Source organism: Thalia democratica, chromosome 7 (genome assembly GCF_965202585.1).
Source record: "Thalia democratica chromosome 7, ktThaDemo2.hap1.1, whole genome shotgun sequence".
Lineage (NCBI taxonomy): Eukaryota > Metazoa > Chordata > Thaliacea > Salpida > Salpidae > Thalia > Thalia democratica.
The window spans coordinates 49,092,307-49,104,893 of record NC_139171.1 but is presented as its reverse complement, the minus strand read 5'-3'; the positions used below and the strand labels follow the sequence as shown (position 1 = coordinate 49,104,893).

The window sequence follows — 12,587 nt, the reverse complement described above, 5'->3', positions numbered from 1 at the left end:
ACAACCTGTGGAACGCCAAACACTCCGCACCAGGCTTGTATGAATGCGTTTCTAACGGTTTCAGCTTTCTTGTTTTTAATTGGTGCAGTCACCAAGAAACCGGTACCCCGGTCTTTGGCGGTCAATATATAGCGGTTCTCTTCTGATGCTGTTCTCAAAGGACCCACCAGATCCATGTGAACGTATTGGAAACGCTCATTTTTATCTGGAAAGAACCCTATCCTGGGTCGATTGTACCTGGTTACTTTCGTAGCCTGGCAATCGACGCAGGTTTTGCACCAGTACTCAACGTCTTTGGCTAACGTTGGCCACCAATAATCTTTAGAGGTAGCTAATACGGATTTTTCTTTACCTAGATGTATATATCCGTGAGCTATCTCAAACGCTGTGAGGCGTAGTAGAGTGGGCAGTATGATTTTGGCGTTTCCTTCTTCTCGAATGATCGCAATGCCCTCAGGGTCTTCATATTCAACCGTTTTCTCTAGTTTTATTGCTTGGTCGATAAGATCCCGTTCTTCTTTTTGTAGTCTTGCTATTTCTGTTCTATTTAAAGATTTAGCAGTTATCAATTGCTCTTCTTCTTCTGAAACATCATCTTCAGACTCTGAGTCTTCAGACTCCGACGAAGAGCTACAGATGTAGTCTGGATCGTCATAGTATGATCTAGCGTATAGTACTTTTGGGGGCGGTGGCCGGCTCATATAGTCGGCTCCTTGATTGTCTTTGCCACTAATGTGTATGACAGTGGGGTTGTACTCCTTTATGGCAACTATATAACGTTGCTCTGTAGGGGATTGGTTCCCTAAAGGATTATTAACAGCTTTCTCCACAGCCTGACTATCCGTCCTGATAATAAGATCCCTACCTATTATCCGACTCTGAAAGTGTCTGATGCTTACGTACAGTGCTCGTAACTCTTTATAAAAAGTTGAGCGGACGCGTTTGAGGGGCGATAAGCTCTTGGAAAAAAATGCTAGAGGTCGCCGCTCTCCGTCATTCCCTTCCTGCTCGAGCACAGCGCCGATATGTGTATCGCTTGCGTCGCAGTAGATAATCAGTGGTTTGCCATGGTGTTCAAATGCTAGAGTGGCGGCGTTTGCTAACGCGTCGATTGTTTTATGATAAGCCAATATTTGTGCGTCATTCAGTTTTAGAGGTCTCCTATTGGTAGATTTCGGGCCCCCTGAAACTTCATTTAGAAGTTTAGTCGTTTCAGCTAACTTTGGGATGTGGTCAAAATAGTAGTTGACCATACCGAGGAACCTTTTAAGTTCCTTTCTATTCCCCGGCATGGGCAACTCTTTGACTGCCCTGACTTTTTCTTCTAAGATGTCAATACCATCTACGCCTACCGAATGGCCTAGAAAAGTAACTTTAGATTTGGCAAAAACGCACTTTTTTCTATTCAGATAAAGGCCGTGTTTGCTCAAGGTCTGGAAAACTTTTTCAACGTGTTCTAGATGTTCGTCTTCAGATGAGCTGAATACCAGAATATCGTCCAGATATACGAAAATAAATTGTGCACAGGGTGATAAGATGCATTCCATCATCTGCTGGAATCTCATGGGGGCATTCTTCAAACCAAATGTGGTTCGATTAGGAACGAATACCCCATGATGAGCAACGATGGCTGCATAATCACGCGAGCTTGGGTGTATGGGCAGGCTATAGTACGCCTCCTTTAAGTCTAGATTGCTAAAGAATTTTGTTCCTCCTGGTACGATCTCAGGGAGGTCGTCGATCCTAGGCAGAGGATATGACAAAGGTCGAGTGTGAGAATTAAGGAACGAGTAATCCACACAGACCCTCATCGAGCCATCCTTTTTTGGCACAATGGTAATTGGAGAGGCACACATGTCAGCTATACCACGTGACATTGCACCTCTTTGTACGAGATCAGCAAAGTTCTCAACTACAGCAGTCCTCTTGGCGCCGTTACATTTACGGGCTTTGACTAGTCTTGGTTGAAAGTCATCTACGATTATATCGAGAACATGGTTATGTTTAACCGGTTTAGTGTAATCGGGGCACTCAGTTAATTCAGGGTATCTATCTAGCATCTGTGTGCATTGATCTTCTAGACTTTTTGTCTCATTGTGGTTATTTTCATCTTGGATGACGTTAAACGTTGAAGCCGGCAAGGTATCAGCCGTATACAAATCAACTGAGCGATTTGTAAGATTACTGATCAGTTTGGCCGTAAATGGTGAAATAACTAGTTGGTGCGGGCACAACAGGTCTAGACCTATGACACCGAAGTCTATTTTTTCCTGTGTTACTAAGAATGTGTGTTTTATTTCGTCAAAGTCCCCTAGTTTCAAGCAAACTTCTGTGCTGCCCACAGGATAGATTTGAGAGTTTCCGATTCCCGTAATGGCCCGAGTTTTGGGGCGGAAGTAATGATCTATGCCATTTGTCAATGACTTGGGAATGAGAGAAATCTCGGCTCCCGTGTCAATAATAAAAATGACGCCCGAAGTGCTGTCCACAACATATAACAACTGTTGAGGCAGACTATTTTTGTTAATTTTCATGGGTTTTTTGATTCTGAAAATCCAGCTGTTCTCAGCTTGGGCTTTAATGTTTAAGGACGAGTTGGGTGGAGGTTTAGGTTCCAGTGGTTCGGGAAGACCTGTCTTCTCCCCTGTTCTTTTGGGAGGTTCCTCCACCTCTTCTAGGGATGTTTGGGGACTCGTCGAGCAGATTTGGATCTTATTGTCTTCACAATGGACATTTGAATGAAAAATCGATGTTTCTTCTTCAGAAACGTTATTAAAGGAAAACTCATTCGGAGTATCATTTTCCGAATGGTTCTTCGAGCAATTTGGCTCGGATTTGTCCTCATCATGGACATTTGAATGAAAAGTCAATGTTTTTTTACCAGAAACATTATGAAGGTGAAACTCATTCGGAGTATCATTTTCCGAATGGTTCTTCGAGCAACTTGGCTCGGCTTTGTCCTCATCATGGACATTTGAATGAAAAATCAATGGTTCTTCCTCAGAAACATTATGAGGGGGAAGCTCATTCGGAGTATCATTTTCCGAATGGCTCTTCGAGCAATCTGGCTCGGATTTGTCCTTATCATGGACATTTGAATGAAAAATCAATGTTTCTTCCCTAGAAACATTATGAAGAGGAAACTCATTCGGAGTATCATTTTCCGAATGGTTCTTCAAGAAATCTGGCTCGGCTTTGTCCTCATCATGGACATTTGAATGAAAAATCAATGTTTCTTCCCTAGAAACATTATGAAGGTGAAACTCATTCGGAGTATCATTTTCCGAATGGCTCTTCGAGCAATGTGGCTCGGCTTTGTCCTCATCATGGACATTTGAATGTAACGCTTTATTTATCGTAGCGTCATCATGTACGTTATAATTTTTAATCTGACTGGTTTCTTGATAGTTCTTCGAGCAACCAGGAGTACTCATTTCTTTATGTACAACAGGAATTATGTTTGGCGTCTTATCGACGGTAATCCCAATTCTGCGTTGATGATCGCCATTATCTACATCCTGTGAAGGAACGGAATTTTTGCTTTTTGTATAATGTTTGCGTTCCCTCTCTAGGTCTCTATCAACGTGTGTTTCCGGGATATATACATTTGAATTAGGGGAATTTCCCTCTTGTGAAGTATGTACAGAATCAGATATGTCAGATCGGCCATAACCTATATTACAGGCTTTTGGGGTATCTTCGGCGAATCTAACACGAGACTTTTTAACCCCACCCCCTGAGCCTCGCGTTACTGCGAGGGTGGGAGGGAGTTTCCCTGTCGTGGGTAATTGTTTACACTATTCGGCCTGGAAGGAGGCTCATTTGAATGAGTGACATTACGATGGTCATTGTAATCGTCATTGGAGTTCCTTCTGTTGTTATAATTACGTTCGTTACCGGAGTCGTTGTTGTAATTCCGGTCTCTGCCATTGGCGTTACGGCCATAGTTACTATTGTTGCCGTAATTCTGGTTTCGAGCGTTGTAATTTCGTCTGTTATTGTTACCGTTTCCGTGGTACCGGTTCCGGTTATTGGAGTTTTGGGTGTAGTTCCCATTGTTACCATGATCTTGGTTTCGATTGTCGAAACTCTGATCGTAGTTACCATCATCTATGTAATTTTGGTCAGGGAAATTATCTCTCCCGTTGTTCCGACGCTTACTAAACCGTTGGTTTTGGTTTCTTCTTGACCTATCATAATTTACTTGTTGGTTTCGTGCGTAGTAGTCGTCATCCTGGCGGGACCAGATGGATTGTACACGACGTTTGAATTGTGACAGGTCCTCCAAGAAGTACTCTTCAATCCTGCTTTTTAAAGAGACGGGTGCATGATAGTATAGGAAAAATTTTACACGATCATCTTCTTTAGCATATGCCCATTCAGTAGCCTCGGTTAGGTAAACACTGAAAGGTGTTTTGCTCGTGTGAACTGGAGGTTTGCTGAGAATGGGTGTCAGTAAATTATCACGTTTCTCGCAAAACTCCTTGAACGTCTGAAAATTACGATCTTCAGGGTTGGTCAAGCCGTAGTATTGAGATACTTCGTCGGGAACCCATTTTCCGACTATGATATTATATTTAGTTCTATCGTTTGTGACGTTCAACCGTTCAAATTCTCCTATGAAATAATTCAGGGTTTGACGAGGGTTAGTAATTTTACTAAACCGATGGAACTTACGTTCGAGATCGTTATCGCTAACATTTATATACGAATTGTCGTTAAAATTGTTGTAGACCGGTTCACGGTAGTCGCAAAATTTAGACTGTCCCGGGTACCGACTGTCCCTAGTGTTGATATTTTCGGGGGCAGGCATCACTTGTATACGCCGCTCATCCCTAACCGGCTCATTTTTAATAATCATTGCTTCATTTTGATGTATGAGTTGGTTGGTGGGAGGTGCTTGTTGCACATGACGTTCATCTTCGGTGTTGGAATTTCTGAAAGTCGGTAGATAATTTGGCCCTCTACTACATCGCGTATTCGCCATTTTGTCAAAAGTATAATTAGTCATTTTTCTGACAGAGGGTCTGTACTCTTGCGAGCATTGGCCCTCCCTCATGTTCAAAGCGTCAAACGCTGGTGAAACGTAATTATTTTGACAATTGTTGTATCGTGCGTCAGCCATGTTTGTTCTTTCCCTTTCTTGTGTAACTTTGGCTAACGCTGACCGACAATCGCTCAAAAGAGCTTTGAGTTCTTCGTTTTGTTGTTTCAAATTGAACTCGTCAGCATCATCCGGTGCTAAATAGTGATCGGCCTGGTTGTGGCCGGGTGCTGGATACATAGATCCACAATCACTTCCCATTGGCATGGATGGTAACCCGCCTTCTGGGAAGCAGGTTTTGCGCATCTCTCGCTTCTTTTCTGTCATCGTCTTCGTTATATATTCATTTGTGTTTTGAAAGGTTGGAGTAGTCGGGCGGTTAAGGACGCCACTATAACTCTCCGCTGTTGTTTCTCTGTTTTCATCTTTGTTTGATTCTTGTTTAGTAGGTACGGTTTCTACAGTTGAAGGTTTGGTTGTAGCTGCGTGAGGATCAGCTAACAGCTCGGAGTTACTTTGTTGGTCTCGCCTCTTAAAGCTTGACGCTTTATCGGCCGAGTGTGCACGCTTTGTGTGCTTCTTGACCATGTCAGAGATGTGGGTTGTTGACATGGCCTTGGGGTTCTTATTTTTGGAACTCATTCTTCCAGGAAAAAGCTAACCGCGGAGTTTCCGTGAAGAAATCAATTGCAATTAGCCGAGATAGAACTCAGAAATGCAAACAGATAAGAATTCTCCGCAATTAACCAAGTCAACGCTCAGTAATGCGAATTGGTGCGAATTCTTATGCAATTAACCAAGTTGGAACTCAGTAATGCGGTCTGTTGATTTTTCACCGCACTTAACCGAGAATGAGCTCAGTAATGCGAACTGGAAACGAGGTATAGCTAGTCGAGGCTCGACTTAGTGTAATAATGACCACTTACCGTAGTCAATTAAAAATTAAAAAAATACTTAACAAATGCTACTTTCGTAATCTACCGTTAACTTACTATAATCTAACTTAGATAATTGTAAACTTAGTTAGTTAAATTAAACTGTTAGATAGAGAATTGTTAACACAAAGTTTATTTTACACCAGAAAACTAATATTACGATACAAAAAAAGACACTCACACTCGTGCAGGACAAAAGCTCAGGAACTAAATTACCACAACAAATCACTGGGCTGACTACTACAAGACGTCTCGAGCTGGTTTCTAACGCCGGTAATCGTTTCGGGTTGAAACTCAATCTCTCGATCTAACGTTTTAGCGGACTGGCTATGTGAAAAATAAGCCTCTTCGCTTAAAGTGTAATCAAACAAAGCCCTCTCTAAGTGATAACAAACGCCTAATACGGCCTTATGTCGAATGTATTCGTTAAGTGAGTCAAAACTAAAAGCCCTCGCTGACTGCGAAATAAGAATGTCTCTTCACAAAGTGTATAATCAAAAACCCTATGCCGAATGCCTACGCCCTTCTTGCGACGTCTATTTTTATGCAGTCTGCTTCTCGAAGAAAAAAGGTTTCTCTTCTCTTCACAAAAGCAGTGCGAAGCAGGCGCAATGCTTACAAGTAACACCAACACTACTAACATTAATAAATTATAAACATTTTAAATACTTGTGAAGCTACTATGAATTTTTTTTTTAATGCTGTTTAATTATATTGTTTAACTTATTTTTTTAATTATTTTAATAAATAAATTAAAATTTCTTTCTTTATAAATACTTACTCTTTTTTATACCAATAGTTGTTTAAACATATAACTTTATTCAATATTACAAAATTCTATTAGAAATTAATTCTTATTTCGAAAAAAAATGAACTCGGGTTGATTTTGATCGGGTGGATTTTGAACCGGGTGGATTTTGAACCGGGTGAAATTTGATCGGGTGGATTTTGACTCGGGTTGATTTTGATCGGATTGATTTTAATCGGGTGGATTTTGAACCGGGTTGATTTTGATCGGGTGGATTTTGAACCGGGTTGATTTTGAACGGGTGGATTTTGAACGGGTGGATTTTGACTCGGGTGGATTTTGACTCGGGTTGATTTTGATCGGGTTGATTTTAATCGGGTGGATTTTGAACCGGGTTGATTTTGATCGGGTGGATTTTGAACCGGGTTGATTTTGAACGGGTGGATTTTGACTCGGGTGGATTTTGACTCGGATGGATTTTGATCGGGTGGATTTTGACCCGGGTGGATTTTGATCGGGTGGATTTTGAACCGGGTAGATTTTGATCGGGTGGATTTTGACCCGGGTGGATTTTGATCGGGTGGATTTTGACTCGGGTGGATTTTGATCGGGTGGATTTTGATCGGGTGGATTTTGATCGGGTGGATTTTGATCGCGGGTGGATTTTGATTGCGGGTGGATTTTGAACGTGTCCCGGTTATTACTTATGCTTCTTATGTAGACTTACAATAACTATACAACAAATAATTTTAAAATATTAAACTTTAACACTTAGAGAACTTATGAGAAGACAAAAAATTCTTTGTGCTGCATCCTCTGCATGAAAAAAAAAACTAAATTAAAAAAGTATTTAAAAAGCTTACTAATAAGAACTTAACATAACACTTCTAAAAAATTTTAGAAATATATTTTTTAAATATCCCACTCGGATACTTTAAAACAAACAAGAAAAAAATCACAAACCTTGTGCTCCATCCGCTGCATGGTGATCTTGTGCATCTTGTTGGTTTCGAACAGACTCTCCCGGATACTGTCGAGCTCCGCCTGCATCTGCGCCTTCCTCCTCCTGAACTCCTTCACCTGCTTCAGCTCCGTCTGCATGATCTTCACCTCCTCGCTCTTCTCGTCCAGCTGCTGCTGCAGCTCCGCCACCTGCTTCGTGAACTCTTTTATCTGAAAGTTTGTTTATACAGATTAGTAAATAGAAAATTTCCTAACATAAAAAGGTTACATGACAATTCAAATTCGGACAACTCAAATTCCGACAATTCAAATTCTTAAAAAAATGTTTAAAGGACTATATCTAAAAAAGTAATATAAATTTGAAAAAACATAAAAAATGCTTATGTAGATCTTATTAATATCTAAAAGCCACTTTATTTTTTTATAAAAATCTTAAATATTTTTCAAGATATTTTAAATTTTATATAAAATAACTAATTTTTTTCTTTAATAAATCCATATCTCAAAAAATATTTAATTTTTTGCAAAAAGAAAAAAATGGTCTGTAGGTATTTATATGATTTATATATGCATTTTTTTTATTTTAGACAAATATACATTACTTTTTTATTTTAAGCAGTTTCAATTTTTTATTAAGAATTTGAATTGTCGGAATTTGAATTGTCCGAATTTGAATAGTCGTGCACCCACATAAAAATAAGACTGTTTTACTTTTTTATAGCCTGGTAGCAATTTTTTATGCAAACTGGTTAAAATTGTGTTTAAAAAAAGTTTGTTATGAAATTTTATTTTATTTTAGTTCTAGTTTTAAACAAAAATTCAATGTACAATTAGCCAAAGAAACAATGAGGGTTGCCATATGTTTTTGGCAAATTTTCTCCAGGATTTCAAAATTTCCTCAACGTTTTTGGGTCTACTTTTAGTTTAAAGTTAAGTTTAAGGTATAAAAACATTGAAAAGATACTGTAAAGCTACTTCAAATGTGTTTTTTAATAAAAAAAATTGATGATGACAAAAAAAAAGTTTTCTATATGATAGATTTCTTGTGTCAAATCGAAATTTTTACTACTTAACATGTTAAAATTGTTTAAAATTCCAGATTTTTAAGTGATTTTTGTTCAAAATTTTAGGTTTTTCCAGGATTTTTGGCAACCCTGAACAGTAAAAAAAATTGTCTAGTTTTATTTAAAGAAAAAACTTTAGAACCTGTTACATCATAAATTTAAAACTAAGATGTATTGCAAAAGCTCTTAAGTCTTAGTTTTAAAAGTTGGTTATCAATTTAAAAAGTAGCGATTAAAAAACTTAACTAATCAAAAAATTTAAAATCTTATAATTCATATAGGTTTAAAACTATATATAAAAAGTAAGAAAATGAGTATTTATTAGTATACAGTACACGAAAAAGTTACAAAAATATGTGTGACTAACTATCTCTCCCGCTTCTAGTCTATGATCTTCTTTTAGATCTTGTACAGTTTGTTCTAGTTTGCAAATCTTAAAAAATAACATAACATAAGCTAATAAATTTAGTTTTGGTAATAAAAGGAATTTATTTAATTATTATTAAAAAAAATATTTTGAAAAAGGGTTGCAAAAAGTATTGGAGAAATATTCTTCAATTGAAATATAATTTATTAAGGTATTTTTTCATAGTTTAACTTTTTTTATCTATGATAATTAAGGCCATTAAGTTTATGTTGGTTCAATAAATAGTTAAAAACAATATTTTTAAAAGTTAGATATACGTTTATTTACAGTATATAAACATTATATTATTTAAGGCCATAGGGGGGGGGGGGTAGAAGCCATTTTTTGACCAAAAATAACATATAGACTTATATTATAGTAAATTTCATAATCTTTCAGATCCTTTTTTTAGATTCTAAAAATATTAAGTAACTTTTTTTTTTATGACCGGTTATATAAAGGGTTGTCTTTATAAAGGGTATACAAAGGGTAACTTTAAAGCCGTTTTTCTCGAGTTTTTAAAAACGGGCTTTAAAATCTATCTTCTCCTTCATTTTTCAAGCAATCTTCTTCAAATTTTCAGGAAATGTTCCTTACATTATGAGAAAAAAACGTTATTTGTGAATTTTAATAATTTTAAAAAATAAAAATATTATGACAAAAAAAAAAAAAAAAGTGATTTTTTATCAAATTTTTTTTTTTTTCAAAAAAAAGGTATTTTTACTTGAAATTTTTTAAAGTCACAAATAACGTTTTTTTTTTTATTGTATAAAGAATAGACTGTGAAAGTTTGAAGAAGGTTGCTTAAAAAATGAAGGAGGAGATAGATTTTGAATGCATTAGTCTTTTTTCGCCGTTTTAGTTTTTCCTTCCCCATAAGGAACCTGTTATGCGGCCCGACTTTGGCCGGTCATATCTCAAAAACTAATTCGAATTTTTAAAAACGGTAAAAAGCAACTTGAAGCTTAGTAAAAACTCTATAAAATAAGATCAACTTGTAAAAAACATGGCCTACCCCCCTATGGCCTTAAATTGGTTAAATAAGGTGGATTAGTTGTTTTTTATTCAAAAATTTTAGTTAATAAGAAAAATTCACTTATCTAATATCTAATATGTTTTCCAAGAATATTTAATTTGTTAAAGGACATTGTATAACTAAACTTAACATAACACTAAATCTTGTGTTTACAATCTTGATATTATATAGAAATTAAACCTTAAGGTTAGAAGATTAAACTCAAGTTATAAAAGCAGTAACTATCTAAACCAGGGGTCGGCAGGCAGTTGGTGGTCGCGGGCCAAATTTCAAGTTTACAAAGTCTTCGCGGGCCGCAGTTTTAGTTTTAGTGACATTTGAATAATCTTTTGGTTTTAGTTTTATTCACAATAGAGAAAAGTTTTACTTTTATTCACCTTATCATTTTAAATAACTTTTAGCTATACATAGAATGACTATTTAAATTAAATAAAATTAGAATAAAATTTACATTGACTAATATACTTAAGTGTTTATAAACTATGTACTTTCATAAGCACTTACTAAGTTAAATTTAATACTTTTGTAATTTTACATACAATTTAACTCTCTATAAAAACCAAACTTGAAAGACAATTTATTAGTTACTTTTATATATTTGTTATATTATTAACCCCTTTTTTCATATTTCTAAGAATATTAACTTCAAAAAAAAGTTTTTGCGTATTAAATAGTTTACATTCATTAAAAAACTTAGTAATTAGTTAATTTAATAAAATTAATACCTGTTTGTATTATAGAAAGCTAGAACAAATTCTTTAACATAGTTAATTCTCGAATACTTAAATAAAATATCTTATTAATAACTAGTCTTTTACATGGTTGTCACTTAAAAAGCAAAAATGTCTGAGTTGTATCAAACCAGCCTAAGTTCATTAAAAGTTTAAAAAGCTAGTAAATTGTTGTAAATCAAGCTTAAGTACCTAGTAAAAAATATCATCATCATTAAAAAGTACACAAAGTGTAAAAAAAAAAGAAAAAACTACAATTAGTAAACTACACTACAGTCATAAAAACTATTCTGGGAATTCTTAGATTTATTTAAGTGTTTGAAATAAAAGTTTCACACACATCTGAGTTTTCAAGCTTTTAAAATAGCCTGTTTGTGTAGCAACCCAGTTAAAACAAAGTTCACAACATAAAGAAATAACAAAACTTATTAACAGTAAACAAATTACTTGCCAAAAAAATATAAGTCAGCTGGAATGGACAATTAACTTTCTTAAATATTTTTAACAAAAGTATAAAACTTAATTTAGTCATTAGCGAAGGGAAAAACTTCTTTTTTATTAAGCATTACAGCAATTCTTTATCTGCAATAAGAATTTAAAAATATTAGTTGTAAAATAAAAGACGAGAACAAAAAAAAACGTTAGTTAGGAGTTATTGCGAGAAACGATAAAAAAACAAATCACCAAAGTCAGTTCCAACAAAGCACATGATTATCTTCAGTAACTACAGAATTATCAGAAAAAAGTTGTTAAGGCAAGTTATAAAGTAGCAAAATTTATTATTAATAATGAGATACCATTTATAATTGAAAACTTTTTTAAAGAACTTTTGTTGGCAGTAATGAGAAACTTTTGTTTGTTTCTTCAATGACAACAAAAAGTCCTATTTAGGAAATGCATTAAGGTTATAAAGTCGCATAAATCAAATTATGACTTTAATCAATATGTTAAGATGAGAGCACTGATAGAAAAACTATTGCTCATCTGAGAATTTTCATTAGAGTTGTTTTTTTAACTTTGACATTTTAGCATAATTTCTTGGTTTAGTTCAAACACGAAGCACAACAATCGGTGAAATTTTACAAGTAAAGGTGCAATGCACCAAAAGTTTTTAGAAGTACAATTCCTTCTTTTATTTTTAGTATAAAGTTTAATTAAAGTTTAAAAAGTGTCTTATAAAGTATATCAATATTAAAAAACACTGTTAAGCTACTTTAGTATATTTTTTAATAAAGAAATGTTTATTTGCTAATTTTTTGTGTCAATTTGAAATTTCACTACTTTGCATGTAAAAATTGTTTGAAACTCCAGGCATTTTCAAAAATTCTCAAAATTCAAGTTTTTTTCCAAAATTTTTAAGCATAAATTTTCAAGTTCAAAGCTTGATATATTATAACATATATTATAACTGAAACTAACACTTTGGGTTGAGCAAAACTTACATCATAAGTTTAATTTGCCACTCTTTTAAGCAAAAAAGCCAGCCTGAATTAACAAAAACATTCCTGATATTTTTGTATACAAAAAACAATTCTAGCCAAAAACTTATAAAATGACTTAGTTGGCCTGAGATTTGAAGTCTTCAAGTAGTGATAGTCTGAGTGTGTGTCAATATTTATAAACTATCCCTAAGTCTAGTTTATATTAAATAGGTAGCTCC

The 12,587-nt window shown here is 35.1% G+C and overlaps 1 protein-coding gene across 1 annotated transcript in view; it reads right to left on the bottom strand.

Moving 5' to 3' along the window:
- LOC145840602 (basal body-orientation factor 1-like) overlaps nucleotides 1-12,587 on the bottom strand; it is a 36,117-nt gene that overhangs the window by 17,052 nt on the left and 6,478 nt on the right. The window contains exons 4-5 of the mRNA XM_082947909.1: nucleotides 9,122-9,187; nucleotides 7,691-7,900 (exon numbers count right to left, since the gene is read on the bottom strand). Coding sequence (XP_082804035.1) covers nucleotides 7,691-7,900; nucleotides 9,122-9,187 — 276 coding nt within the window. The remainder of the gene's footprint in view (nucleotides 1-7,690; nucleotides 7,901-9,121; nucleotides 9,188-12,587) is intronic.